This window comes from Carassius auratus, chromosome 38, assembly GCF_003368295.1.
Source record: "Carassius auratus strain Wakin chromosome 38, ASM336829v1, whole genome shotgun sequence".
NCBI classification, from domain to species: Eukaryota; Metazoa; Chordata; class Actinopteri; order Cypriniformes; family Cyprinidae; genus Carassius; species Carassius auratus.
In genome coordinates, this window is record NC_039280.1 from 20,183,986 (window position 1) to 20,195,897 (window position 11,912).

General features: G+C 36.3%; 1 protein-coding gene across 2 annotated transcripts; it reads left to right on the plus strand.

Moving 5' to 3' along the window:
* The first annotated feature begins 1,849 nt into the window (after nucleotides 1-1,849).
* Nucleotides 1,850-10,858, plus strand: tbxtb (T-box transcription factor Tb). Of its 2 annotated transcripts, none has more exons than XM_026224679.1 (8): nucleotides 1,850-2,151; nucleotides 2,595-2,859; nucleotides 3,030-3,164; nucleotides 3,265-3,326; nucleotides 3,636-3,697; nucleotides 3,934-4,110; nucleotides 4,657-4,786; nucleotides 9,831-10,856. In XM_026224679.1, exons 1-8 carry the CDS (start codon nucleotides 1,946-1,948, stop codon nucleotides 10,099-10,101), a joined length of 1,308 nt encoding a protein of 435 aa, XP_026080464.1. In that variant the 5' UTR covers nucleotides 1,850-1,945; the 3' UTR covers nucleotides 10,102-10,856. The 2 variants fall into 2 exon arrangements, with proteins under 2 accessions (XP_026080464.1, XP_026080466.1); XM_026224681.1 differs by having other exon boundaries at nucleotides 2,015-2,147; nucleotides 9,831-10,858.
* Nucleotides 10,859-11,912: the final 1,054 nt, after the last annotated feature.

Sequence of the window (11,912 nt, forward strand, 5' to 3'; positions counted from 1 at the left end):
GAACCCTCATGAATCTCAAAGGAAATTTATGACAGAATGTCCAAACTTTAGTTTTCCATACAGCAATATATGATGATTAATCCTGAATTAATTCCCTGTGAGAATAAACAGATAAATAAATTAATAAATAATACATTTAATTGTTCATAAATTACCATAAAAAGTAAAGTAGTCTGTAAGATTAATGCACTATATTCCATGTAATGTAGCAAAAATTACCTTTATAGTGTAGACCAAGCTGTTCATTAAAGGGTCTCCTACCCAAAGTTTAAATCCCATTCACACTTTTATTCTCTTCAAAAATGATGCCTTTAGAAGTATAAATGATGACAAATTATGTTGAGGCCACGGCCAACTATTATTATTCAACATCATCTCATTTATTCTGAGGCGATGGAGCATGAATGTCCTCAAAACACCCAAACTCAGATGTCCAGATGTGCCACGGAGCCTGACCGTACACACCTGAGTGCTAAGGGTTCATCTGAGAGCCCAAGATCCTTCACTGAAAGTCAAATACACATTTCTCACCAAGGTTAGGAATTACTGTGAAGGACAGTGCTGAGGAACGTGTCAATCACTTCGCTTTAAAACTCTATCATTTTTCATTCATGTATGTAGTCTCCATCCAGTTGGGAGAGACACAGATGAATCCTCATATAGTCCTGCTGGAGATATGCATGTATCATGAACAGATGTGCCTCTATGTATTTCTGACATCTAGTCATGCTGTTAAGGTATGTGTTTTTAAACCCTATAATTTCTATGATAAAATACAAAGAACCATCAAATATAATGATCATTAAAAATTAGACTTATATTATAAAAGTTTACTGCAGTTTTATTTTGTGTCAGATGAAAAGCTGTGACGATAAGATGTGGACCAATTATACATTGAGGATTGGTGATGATCTGTCACTTTAAAACAAGTCAAAGTTGCTGTTATTTGATGAAGATGAGGGAAGTTAGAAACTTCCTGCTTAACCCTCAAATGCATTGTTTATCACATTGTTTAATTCACTTAATATTCACCCAATAAAATCATAGTCGTTAAAATGATATTTTGTCATAGCCTACACGCTTCACACATAAGTTATATGCTAATGAGTCTGGTCTTAATCATTGTCTCTAAATGGATGTTAAAAACTGAAGCCTGTCTTCATTTGTTGCTCACACATATTTTTATATTTAAATGCTTTTTAAATGAAAATCATTTTAGAAATGTTTTCTTGTTCCTATGAAATCATAAACTTTTACCGGAAGTTTTGTCGCCAACATGACGCCAAACATGATTTTATGAACGCCCATTGTCGAGTCGGATGCCGTTTCCTCCGCTTTTGACACCTCTGGACGAGAAAGAGTCCCACGGGCTTTAAACGCATAAAAGCCAGGGACTTACATTACACCAATGAATCAAATATTTTATAGATGTTTTACAATGCAATTAAAAATAAATAAATAATAATACATTATAAAATAAATGTAATAATTGTTGTTTGTTTGTTTAGCACTTCCCCAGTGGTATTCGGCAGAAACCATTGCATCTTACACACGTTCATCGTTTGAATTTAAAGTCTTAACAGTTAAAGTGATTGCAAACCTACAATTTGACATGCATTTATTTTTATTAAGTTTTTGTAAGGAGGAAATTGTCGACATTTCACCTTTAAAATGCAAGTTAAGGTGCCGATGTGACTATGAATATGTGTAAATATTTACGCAACGCCTCACACTGGATCTCTGAACCAATAACTGTCCGGAATGCCCACATCAAAGCGAAGATCAGCCAATCAGAACTTTCCTGAGCAAAGCATGGTGAAAGTTTTACCTGGAGGGTATTTATTTGGGTGCATCTCTTCAAGTCTTGAGCCTTTTTTGACTGGAGAGCTCGCGTAGTTTGGATTTTATTTTTATTTTTTCTTGTTGGAACCAGTTGGATAGCAGAATGGCATCTGAGGCCAGAGACTGTTCGGAAAAGAGCATCCAGTATCGAGTGGATCATTTATTAACTGCGGTGGAGAATGAGCTTCAAGCTGGCAGTGAGAAAGGAGATCCAACAGAAAGAGATCTTAAAGTCAGTTTGGATGAAAATGAACTTTGGCAGAAGTTCAAAGAACTGACCAATGAAATGATAGTGACCAAGAATGGCAGGTATTTTTATTTATTTATTAGTATTCGTCTTATTATTAGCTATTATTAATTAGCATTTTTTTCCCCAGCAAGTTTACAAACTCGCTGCACAGAAGAAAACTTATTTTAGTAATGAAAAAAAAAAAAAAAAAAAACAGAATTGCACTCAAACAAAGAAAAAAAAAAGTTATGTAAGTTCCTTAACTTCTTGCTTTGATTATCATATCAAATAATATTAATAAAATAAATTAAAGTTTTACAAAATGTTAGCTTTTTCTTCTTCCAGCGTACAAACGCAACACCGAGCATAAAACAGTTCCACATCCAGTTTTAAGTTCCAGATATTTTTTCCCCTTATCATTCTACTTTAACCGAATTAATATTAGTGGGAGTCGTTTCATTTATTTGAAAGAGAAACGTGATGATGCTTTCTTAAATGTCTCTAATTAAATTGCTGTGATCAGGCGCATGTTCCCAGTGCTGAAGGTGAACGTGTCCGGTCTGGATCCAAACGCCATGTACTCCTTCTTACTGGATTTCGTGGCAGCAGACAATCACAGGTGGAAGTATGTGAACGGTGAATGGGTCCCGGGGGGCAAACCCGAGCCACAAGCGCCGAGCTGCGTCTACATCCACCCAGACTCGCCGAACTTCGGTGCGCACTGGATGAAAACCTCCGTCTCCTTCAGCAAAGTCAAACTCACCAACAAACTGAACGGAGGTGGTCAGGTTCGTGGACATTTACATGATTTATAAACTAAAATAAGATGTGGAATAAAGTTTAATCACCATTTTGTGCGTAATTCAGCCTATTGTTCATTATTTCATTTATTTATGTCCAATAAATTGTCTACCAAAAAAAAAAAAAAATAGTTTAAAATATATCCCGTTTTTCATAGATTATGCTGAACTCGCTGCACAAGTATGAGCCCCGTGTCCACATCGTGCGCGTTGGTGGTCCACAGAGAATGATCACCACTCACTCATTCCCTGAGACACAGTTCATAGCAGTCACTGCCTACCAGAATGAAGAGGTAGTGAGTCTTTTTAAACTCTGATTTCATAAAAAGCTTGTAAACAGAATGAAAGTGCAATGAATGCACTCTGAATAACATCCGTATTCTTCTCTTTTAGATTACAGCTCTCAAAATTAAATACAACCCATTTGCCAAGGCTTTCCTGGATGCCAAAGAAAGGTATGGTTAAAATAAATAAATAGATATGTTTTTATTGTTTTATTGTTTTTTTCTTAAATGTCTATTGTACACGAATGAGTGTCTAGTTGTCACTTTTTACTTCAACTAGGAAAAGGTTTTGTATAAACATACTTTTAGTGGTCGTAGTATAAAATAAAAATGCATAAACCATAAAGGCTACCTTGTTATACAGTTATTGTAACAAATGTATGGGAATATGTTGGAATTTCACTTTGTAAGATAAAATTCAGTAAAAGATGTCCTAGAAAAACAATGATATTTAATATTATACTCTTTTTTGTTTTTCAGAAGTGATCATAAGGACATAATAGAGGATGTCAGTGAAAGTCAACAGTCTGGCTATTCTCAGTGTAAGAGCAAACTTCTATTAATCCTCACAATAATAATCATCTGTGTGATTCATTTGGATTTAAGTTATGTCACAATTCTTTATAAAATGATGGCTAGTCCTATCAAATAAAGGCGAAAACGGCAAAATTAAATCTTTTATGGTTTATGTTGTGTAGCAGTTTTGTATTTATAATAATTTCTTACAGTTATGTGCCAAATAAATTTCCCATTTACTATCATTTTACTGTTGGTCAAGTGAGTAGCTGGTTTCTGCCAGCCACAGGGTCTTTCTGCCCTTCTGCAAACCCTCACGCACAGTTTGGCGGCCCGCTGTCTTTGTCCTCATCCCATGGCTGTGAACGATACTCTACTTTGAGAAATCCCCGATCCACACCATACCCCAGCCCATACTCCCACCGGACGACCTCTCCCAGTAAGTTACCCCCTCCCAGATCTTACAGTCCCTGCCAAAGTCCACACATGTAAATTCTGTAAAATCACAGTTTAGTTGTAGTTTTATCAGCCATCAAAGTGTTTTCAGCAACTAAAATGCCTTTTAGTGTAATTCTAAATATGTGCCCATTCAGGTCATGGGACATTGTCTTTTTGCTGTGAAAACTTTACACGATTTTAAATAAGAATAACTTTTACATTGCTAGTGTTATTTCAAGATTTGGACCTGACAGCCCCTGCCTGGAAATGAAATGTTGGAGATTCTGCTTGAAGTTTGTCCTTAAAACTTGTTCCATGAGGGTTATAAACGAGTATCTTCTTTTCTGCGTGAACTGTTCCTTTAATGAGCCACTCAGGAAAGTTTTACTGACTGCAGAGCATCCGACAGTCCTACAGCTCTTGTGTTTGAGTTGACGCTCATAAACAGGGGAAGTTTGGTGGTGGAATGCTGACCCACACTGGGGTTTGAAGCCTCAGCCTGGATTCTGTGCGACTGGAATCTGATTCTGTGGTGTTTGTATTGCAGTGGGTTACTCTGACAGCTCCACCTGTCTGTCAATGCTGTCTTCTCATGATAACTGGTCCAGTCTGCAGATGTCCTCCCACTCCAGTGTGCTCCCGATGGGCCACAGCTCTCCCCCAAACTCAAACTCCAGGTGAGGCTCTTTCACCACATCACATACTTCCACTACAACTGTATTTTAGCTATTTTATTTTTATTACATTATATATGTATATTTTTATTATTATTATTATAACATTTCCTTTAGAAGGTGAAATCACAAATAAGATATCTTTAGTGTGCCAGTTGTTTCTCCTAAACAACAACAGATTAAAGGGATACTCCACCCAAAAATGAAAATGTTGTCATTAATCACTTACCCCCATGTCTTCCCAAACCCGTAAATGCTTTGTTCATCTCCGGAACACAATTTAAGATATTTTGGATGAAAACGGGAGGCTTGAGATTGTGCAAATAAAATACACTGCAAAGGTCCAGAAAAGTATGAAAGACATCGTCAGGATAGTCCATCTGCCATCAGTGGTTCAACCGTGACGTTATGAAGCGACAACAATACTTTTTGTATGCAAAGAAAACAAAAATAATGACTTTATTCAACAATTCGTCTCCTCTGTCTCTCTCCACATAACAGTAGCACTATTTTGAAGAATATGAGCCGAACGCAAGCAGCGAACGCTCTTCTGTGTCAGCTGATGTGTCACACGGATGCACTGTTTTCTTTCAAATTAAAGTGTAAATACATGTAGAAAACGTATCCTTGTGTCGCAGATGACACAAAAGAGCGTATGCTACTTGCGTTCAGCGGATATTCTCCAAAATGGCACTACGGTTATGCGGAGAGACAGAGGAGAGATTGATTGTATACGTTTTTGTTTTTGTTCACATACAAAAAGTATTCTCGTCGCTTCATAATGTTACTGTTGAAGCACTGATGGCAGATGGACTATTCTGACTATGCTTTTCATACTTTTCTGGACCTTGACACTGTTATTTACTTTAATTTACAGTCTATGGGACAGTCACAAGCCTCCTAGTTTTCATCCAAAATATTGTAAATTGTGTTCCGAAGACAAGTTAAGCTTTAACTGGTTTGGAACGTCATGGGGGCAGGGCTTGAAAACGGAAAAAAAATTAAATCGGTTCACTCCGTGCAGAATCGATATTTTAACGTTTCTGTTTTGCATTCCTCTGATATTATTACCGTTCCGAAACCGGTTCGGGTGGAAGAAATACCAGTTAATAACGTTATTTTTTAAAAACAATATTATTTGCCTATAACTTGCCTACTAATAATAATAATATAATAATAATAAAGTATAGCATTTTCTTTACTCAGAAAAGGAAATAGAGATCTAATGCTTAATCACAGCCAATACAGCATCATCTTCTCTAGATTTTGGTCAAATGTAAGATACTTAAAAAAAAAATAATAATAATAATAATCTAACAACACTTTAAAGACAAAGTATTTTAAAGATATTTATAAATGTTTTGCTGCATTGTTAAAAGAAAAAAAAAAACACTTGTATAAGATGTTTTGAGAGTAAAAAAATTAAAAAATAAAAGTCGCGGCTCGTCGCATTTTATTAGCGTCTCTTATTACGTCTCTCATTCGGCACGAATCCAAATGTTTCCATGTTCCCGACGTATATGGATGCTAAAATGTTATTTAATATAAAGAATATACAATAATAGTAGTAAATGTATAATAAATAACGCTGTATATGCGTCCGACAGTTGGACTGCAAATTTCATTCTAAGAATTATTTTGAGGTTAATATCAAATGAAAACTGTTCAGCTTCTGGGAAATTTGTGAAGCTCCACTGGGCTATTTTAGTTCCCCTCACTCCACAACAAATAATTTCAATTAACAGTATTTAGAAAATAACAAGAATTAAAAATATAAGAAGCTTTTGCAATATTAACGACAAACTAAAACGAATTAATTTAGGCTACAACAAAACTGAAACCAATGTTGGGTCTCATGCAACACAAAATCTAAGTTTCCGTATCAGCGATGTCTTTGAATGACAAATGATTATACAAAATAGCCTAGTGTTTATTATAGCCTAATGTTTGAAAACATTTTGCGTCTGCATTATGTCTGTTCCTGGATGAAATAATATTTTTTTCCTCTAAAAAACGTATTGAGAGTGAGGAGTCACGTGCCAATTTGGGTTGATTTGGGAGGGGTCTGAGCCGATCGACCATGATGGCAGGATACGCTATCGGTTGCCAGGGGCAATGCCTTCAGAACTTCACAGAGGCACGACTAAACTTTACAGAGATCTTTAATTTTTGCGCATTTATTTTATCAGCGGAACAGATCGTGACGGATCTACGAATACGAGAAAGAAAAGGAAGAAAGTAAAGCAATGCAAAAACATAAGGCGAAAGAAAGGGGACCTTACAGGAACAAGCTCACACCAAGCGCAAAACAGCGGTGTTTGGAGAAGCTCTCAGACATCCAAAATATCGACCCATATACGAGCTCCCTGTAGCGGCACAGAGACCTGAACCATTTACCTCCATGCACACATATGGACATTGGAAAATTATATTTTTTACGATGTAAGTCACCTCGCATTCACGCTGTTAATGGCTTTAATCTAACCAGGACATTTACATCTTGCAATCACACATTTAACTACCCTAGCTAACCCAGAACTGGTTTGTCCACTTTGCAGCCCCCAACACAAAAACCTGGTACAGTATGTGTCATTGGGTTAAAATCAAATTATAACTAAACATACACAGCTTTAGCCTACATCAAAACATGTTGGAAACGTTTGTATATATTGAACATCTCGTTACAATCTAGTGTTTACGAAACAGTCGCAGTTAATTACTTTGTCATTTTGATCAAGAAGTGCATTCTAAATGCAATGTAATTACAACACACTAAAACGCATGTGAATAAACTTACTTTGGCCAGTACAACACTGTTTTCTTCACCTGCTGTAGATGGACCCAGCCACAGCAGAAAGCCTCGTAACTTTCCAAAGACTTGTGGCTTTTAAACTCCTGCATTCTGTAGTAACGTAAACCAAAAACAAGATAATTCCCAATGTCCATATGTGTGCATGTAGTTAAATGGTCCAGGTCTCTGTGCTGCTGCAGGGAGCTCGTATGGGTCGATATTTTGGATGCTTGAGTGCTTCTCCAAGTACTGCTGTTTTGCGCTTGGTTTAACCTAAAAAAAACCTGTATTCCACTGTTCCTATGTTTTCCATATCAATCGTGAGAGGTACTGGAGCAGTTTTTAACGCAGCAGTAACTTCCAGGCATGGTAAAACAGTGCATAATTGCGAGAACCTCCTCTACTACCGAGTTAACAACACATGTAAACAATCCTGTTTCGCCGGCGGTATCCTGCCAACATGGCGTGATATCGAGGGAGGGGCTCTCTGCCATGACGACAACTTCTCATTTTCAATATACACGTCTCTGAATCTTTCTCAGACGTTTCCATATGTCAAAATTGGGTTGCGCATCTATCTGTGCATGATGATGTCCAATGCCCCGGCAAGCGGAGCTTCTCAAAGTTGAGAATAATTAAAGGATAGCTGCGGTCCTCAGTTGGGAAGGAAAGCCTAAGCATGCTGGTGCTTGAGTGTCGAATGCACATGCACCAATGCAGAGAAAAAACGCTGCAGCATCAAGCCCAATTTGGTCTTTATCCGGCCCTGAAGGCAGTGCGTTGTCATTGAGACTTGCCTATGATGAGTTCACAGCCGAGTGGACATTTCACCCGTTGGCAACAGAGTCACTTTTGCATATGCCCCACTGCTGGAATTTGTGATTGGTTGACAGCAAATTTCAAATATTAAATGGAACGGTAAAATAACGTTATTAACCGGTTAATGGCCATTTCTAAATTTCGATTCTGTTCGGAACTATAAAAATTTGATTTCGTTTCTGTGTCTGGTTCTGTTCCTGTCAAGTTTTCGTTTTCGTTCCTTGAACCGGTTCAGAGCCCTGCATGGGGGTAAGTGATTAATGACAACATTTTGGGGTGGAGTATCCCTCTATAACTGGAGTTTTTTTCCTAAGTTTTTTGCTTTACCTTAAGAAAAACTTTAGTAATCGCACATCTCTTCTAAAGTTTCAGAAGTGCTTGCTTATAACAAAATCTCAGTAGGAACTCAAAACATTTCAAATACATTCAAGACAAAATCAGAGTAATGTCACGTAATGTATAAAGGTTCTTTTTTTGTATTATTTTAGTATTATTCTTACTGTTAAATACCCAGGCCACCCGTAAGAGCATTAATTGTTTGTTATTTCTTATTGGTTATTCACGGTCACATGGGCACAGGTGATCACTTCTGTTTTCTTTATTATTATTTCTTTATTATTTCATTAGCCAGAATGTTTGTAAGGTTGGAAGGGGTGAGCAGTGGAAGCCAACTTTCTTTTAACTGTATTGCATAGATCTAATGTTTCAAATGCTTAAATAAAATTCAAGAGCAAGTTAAGATTGTCTTCGTTGAGATAATGAGTGCGAATGGGTCACGAGCCCACTACCTAGCCTCTATGTGGTGACTGAATGTAGCTTATACCACCTATATATCAAAAATAATAAATCAATAACGTAGTTGTGACTATTTGGACTAATCTTTAAACAAAATGAAAAAAACAATTTAGTTTTTTTTCCCCATATTTGATACATCAGGCTGTTACGGCTCATATAGCATGACATAGGAGAATATGAAGCCAAAACTATATCATATTTGATGAAAATGATAATAATAATAATATATGACTAATCAGTAAATGTTCATCTTATTAAAACACAAACGTTATTCTAATGTTTACTTAAAATAAAAAAAGACATGTACCACAGGCTAAAGGGGGACATTTTACAAAAACTGTATGCTAAAAGCCTGTCAGTGAGAGGACAGAAGTCATGGAGTATAGGCTTTTCAACAAGGTGCTGGACATGCTGATAATTTAGACTCTTTAGAACGTTGTGTATCTAATAGGGTTTAATCATTAGGTTAAATTTTTTTTTTTTATTATATATTTTTTTACAGACACCCAAGCACACTTTTCCATATTCCTGTGTGTTTCTAATTTTATAAATACTATTTTCCACTTGGTTTTTAATTTCGTATTAATGGGATGTTGAATAGAACTGGAAGCTCTTTATTATCATTTGTTTGTCTGTTTGCAGTCAGTACACCAGCCTGTGGTCCGTCGGGAACTCTTCTTTGACCCCAGTGTCTCAGACTGGAAGTATAGGCGGCAGTCTGGGCTCCCAGTTCCTCCGTGGCTCTGCCGGTCACTACAGCAGCCTGGCTCACCCGGCCACAACGCCCTCTTCTGGCTCTCCTTTATATGATCCCACTGCTGTGCCTGAGGTGCACGAGGCTTCACAATATGACAGTTCAGCACATGCACGCCTTCCTACAGCCTGGACCCAAGTCACATCACCCTCCTTATAGGACATCCACCTTACGGATTAAATTAAAGCCATGTTTATCTATTATTGCTTTTATGCAATAGCTTTTGACATCAACATACTAGCTTGACATACAAAACTAGTTTCAAGATTTGAATACAAATCTAAAGCATATGTTAACCTAACCAAAATCTTCATATGAAAACTCACAATTGTAAACAATGTTATATGATTTCATCATTAAGTACTATGTTAAGCTTTTAAATACGCAAGTCATTATTTCATGGCATATTGTACATAACGCTTATTTATATATATTTTTGAAGGAAACTGTATGTGCACAGATGAGCAGACAATCTTTCATTCAAAGTGTACTTTGCATTATCAGACACATTTCTGTACATTTATTTAACAACTGTTATTGTTCTTGCTGCATGTTGAATTGAATTTAAAGTTTTCATAAAACGTAAAAAAGTTGTACGTTTCTACAAAACTTTAGATTTTTACAAAATAAATAAGTAAATAAAAATGAAACATGAACATCACTGTGAAGAAAAATAATATTCATAAAAAAGTAATAAGAGCTATTATTCTCTCAAAAAAGAGGAAAACATACAGAACTAATATAATAAATGCATGCATGTAAATTAATGCATGCCATACATGGATAAAACATTTATACTAACATCAATATAGTCATGCTGTGTCCATTAAAACTAAATACTGAACCTATCTTTATAAACAACTTTTATCTAAAACATTTCGCAGATATTACATCTGTTCATAAGCATGTATTGTGATTAATTTCAGATTTAAATAAAGGGTTGAGTAAGACTCAGATGTAACTTTTCCCCCCAAGGACTTTTATAAGTGATTCTGCACCCAGTCAATGCTGTGTTCTCCTCTCTCATGTGAAAATTCCACTCACTTAGGTGAGGAATTGCATCCATCTTCAGACACTCCAGTCATTTAACAGTGGGGCCAGAGGGGAACATGACATATTGCCAAACCTTTCCAATGTCAACACAGGAAAAATACTGTGGTCTCTAAGAACTAAGTAAACTTAATTTACACATTCATGAGAGGGGAAAATTAAATCAAGCTGATTACTGTGTTCCTGTAGCTCTATTGGTAGAGCATTCCGCTATCAGGCACAAGGTTGGGGGTCCGATACCCCGGGAACACCTGATAGGTAAAAATTGATAGCCTAAATGCATTGCAAGTCGCTAAAGTGTCTGCTAAATGCATTGATTTAATTTAACTTCTATTCTCTCAGTGTCTAAACAAATTATAGTACAATCAGAATTATATTATTAGATAAGCAGTAAAAAAAACAAAAACAAGGAAATAATAGTAACTAATGTGTTGTTCCGTTAAATATAATGAGTGTAATGGTCTAAAATTAATGCAATATGAAAAACATAAGCTCTGTTACAGATAATGATGAAATGGTGTGTTTCTAATCTTTCTATTAAATATTATGATTGTCCATATATGACAGGATAGCAAAATTTTCAGAAATCACAAAAACTGCACTCATATTAATCATTAAATGAATGCCAAAGTGTCTTACTTTATATGCTTCAAAAAGATGATTTCATGTTTCATGATTTATTAATAATCAAATGCCATAAACTTTGTAGCACTAAAATAAAAACCCATAGAAAGCGCGGGCCAGATGTGGGCCGGTTCTGGGCCGAAACTGCTTGCTGTCTGGGAAGGGTTAGTAAACCCTCCTGTTCTGTCTGTGAGGAAGAAGGGGACTGAAACTGAACCATCTGTAGCACTTGAATTTTAAACTGAAGATTAATCACTTTTGGCAAAAAGCCAGAGCTAGTCCAGAGTGACACCCCT

Excerpts from the sequence above, each read along its gene's own strand:
- tbxtb (XM_026224679.1), top strand. The coding sequence starts at position 1,946 with ATGGCATCTGAGGCCAGAGACTGTTCGGAAAAGAGCATCCAGTATCGA. Across the intron at positions 2,860-3,029 it reads AACTGAACGGAGGTGGTCAG|ATTATGCTGAACTCGCTGCA; the intron begins GTTCGTGGACAT and ends CGTTTTTCATAG. Across the intron at positions 3,327-3,635 it reads TTCCTGGATGCCAAAGAAAG|AAGTGATCATAAGGACATAA; the intron begins GTATGGTTAAAA and ends TTTGTTTTTCAG.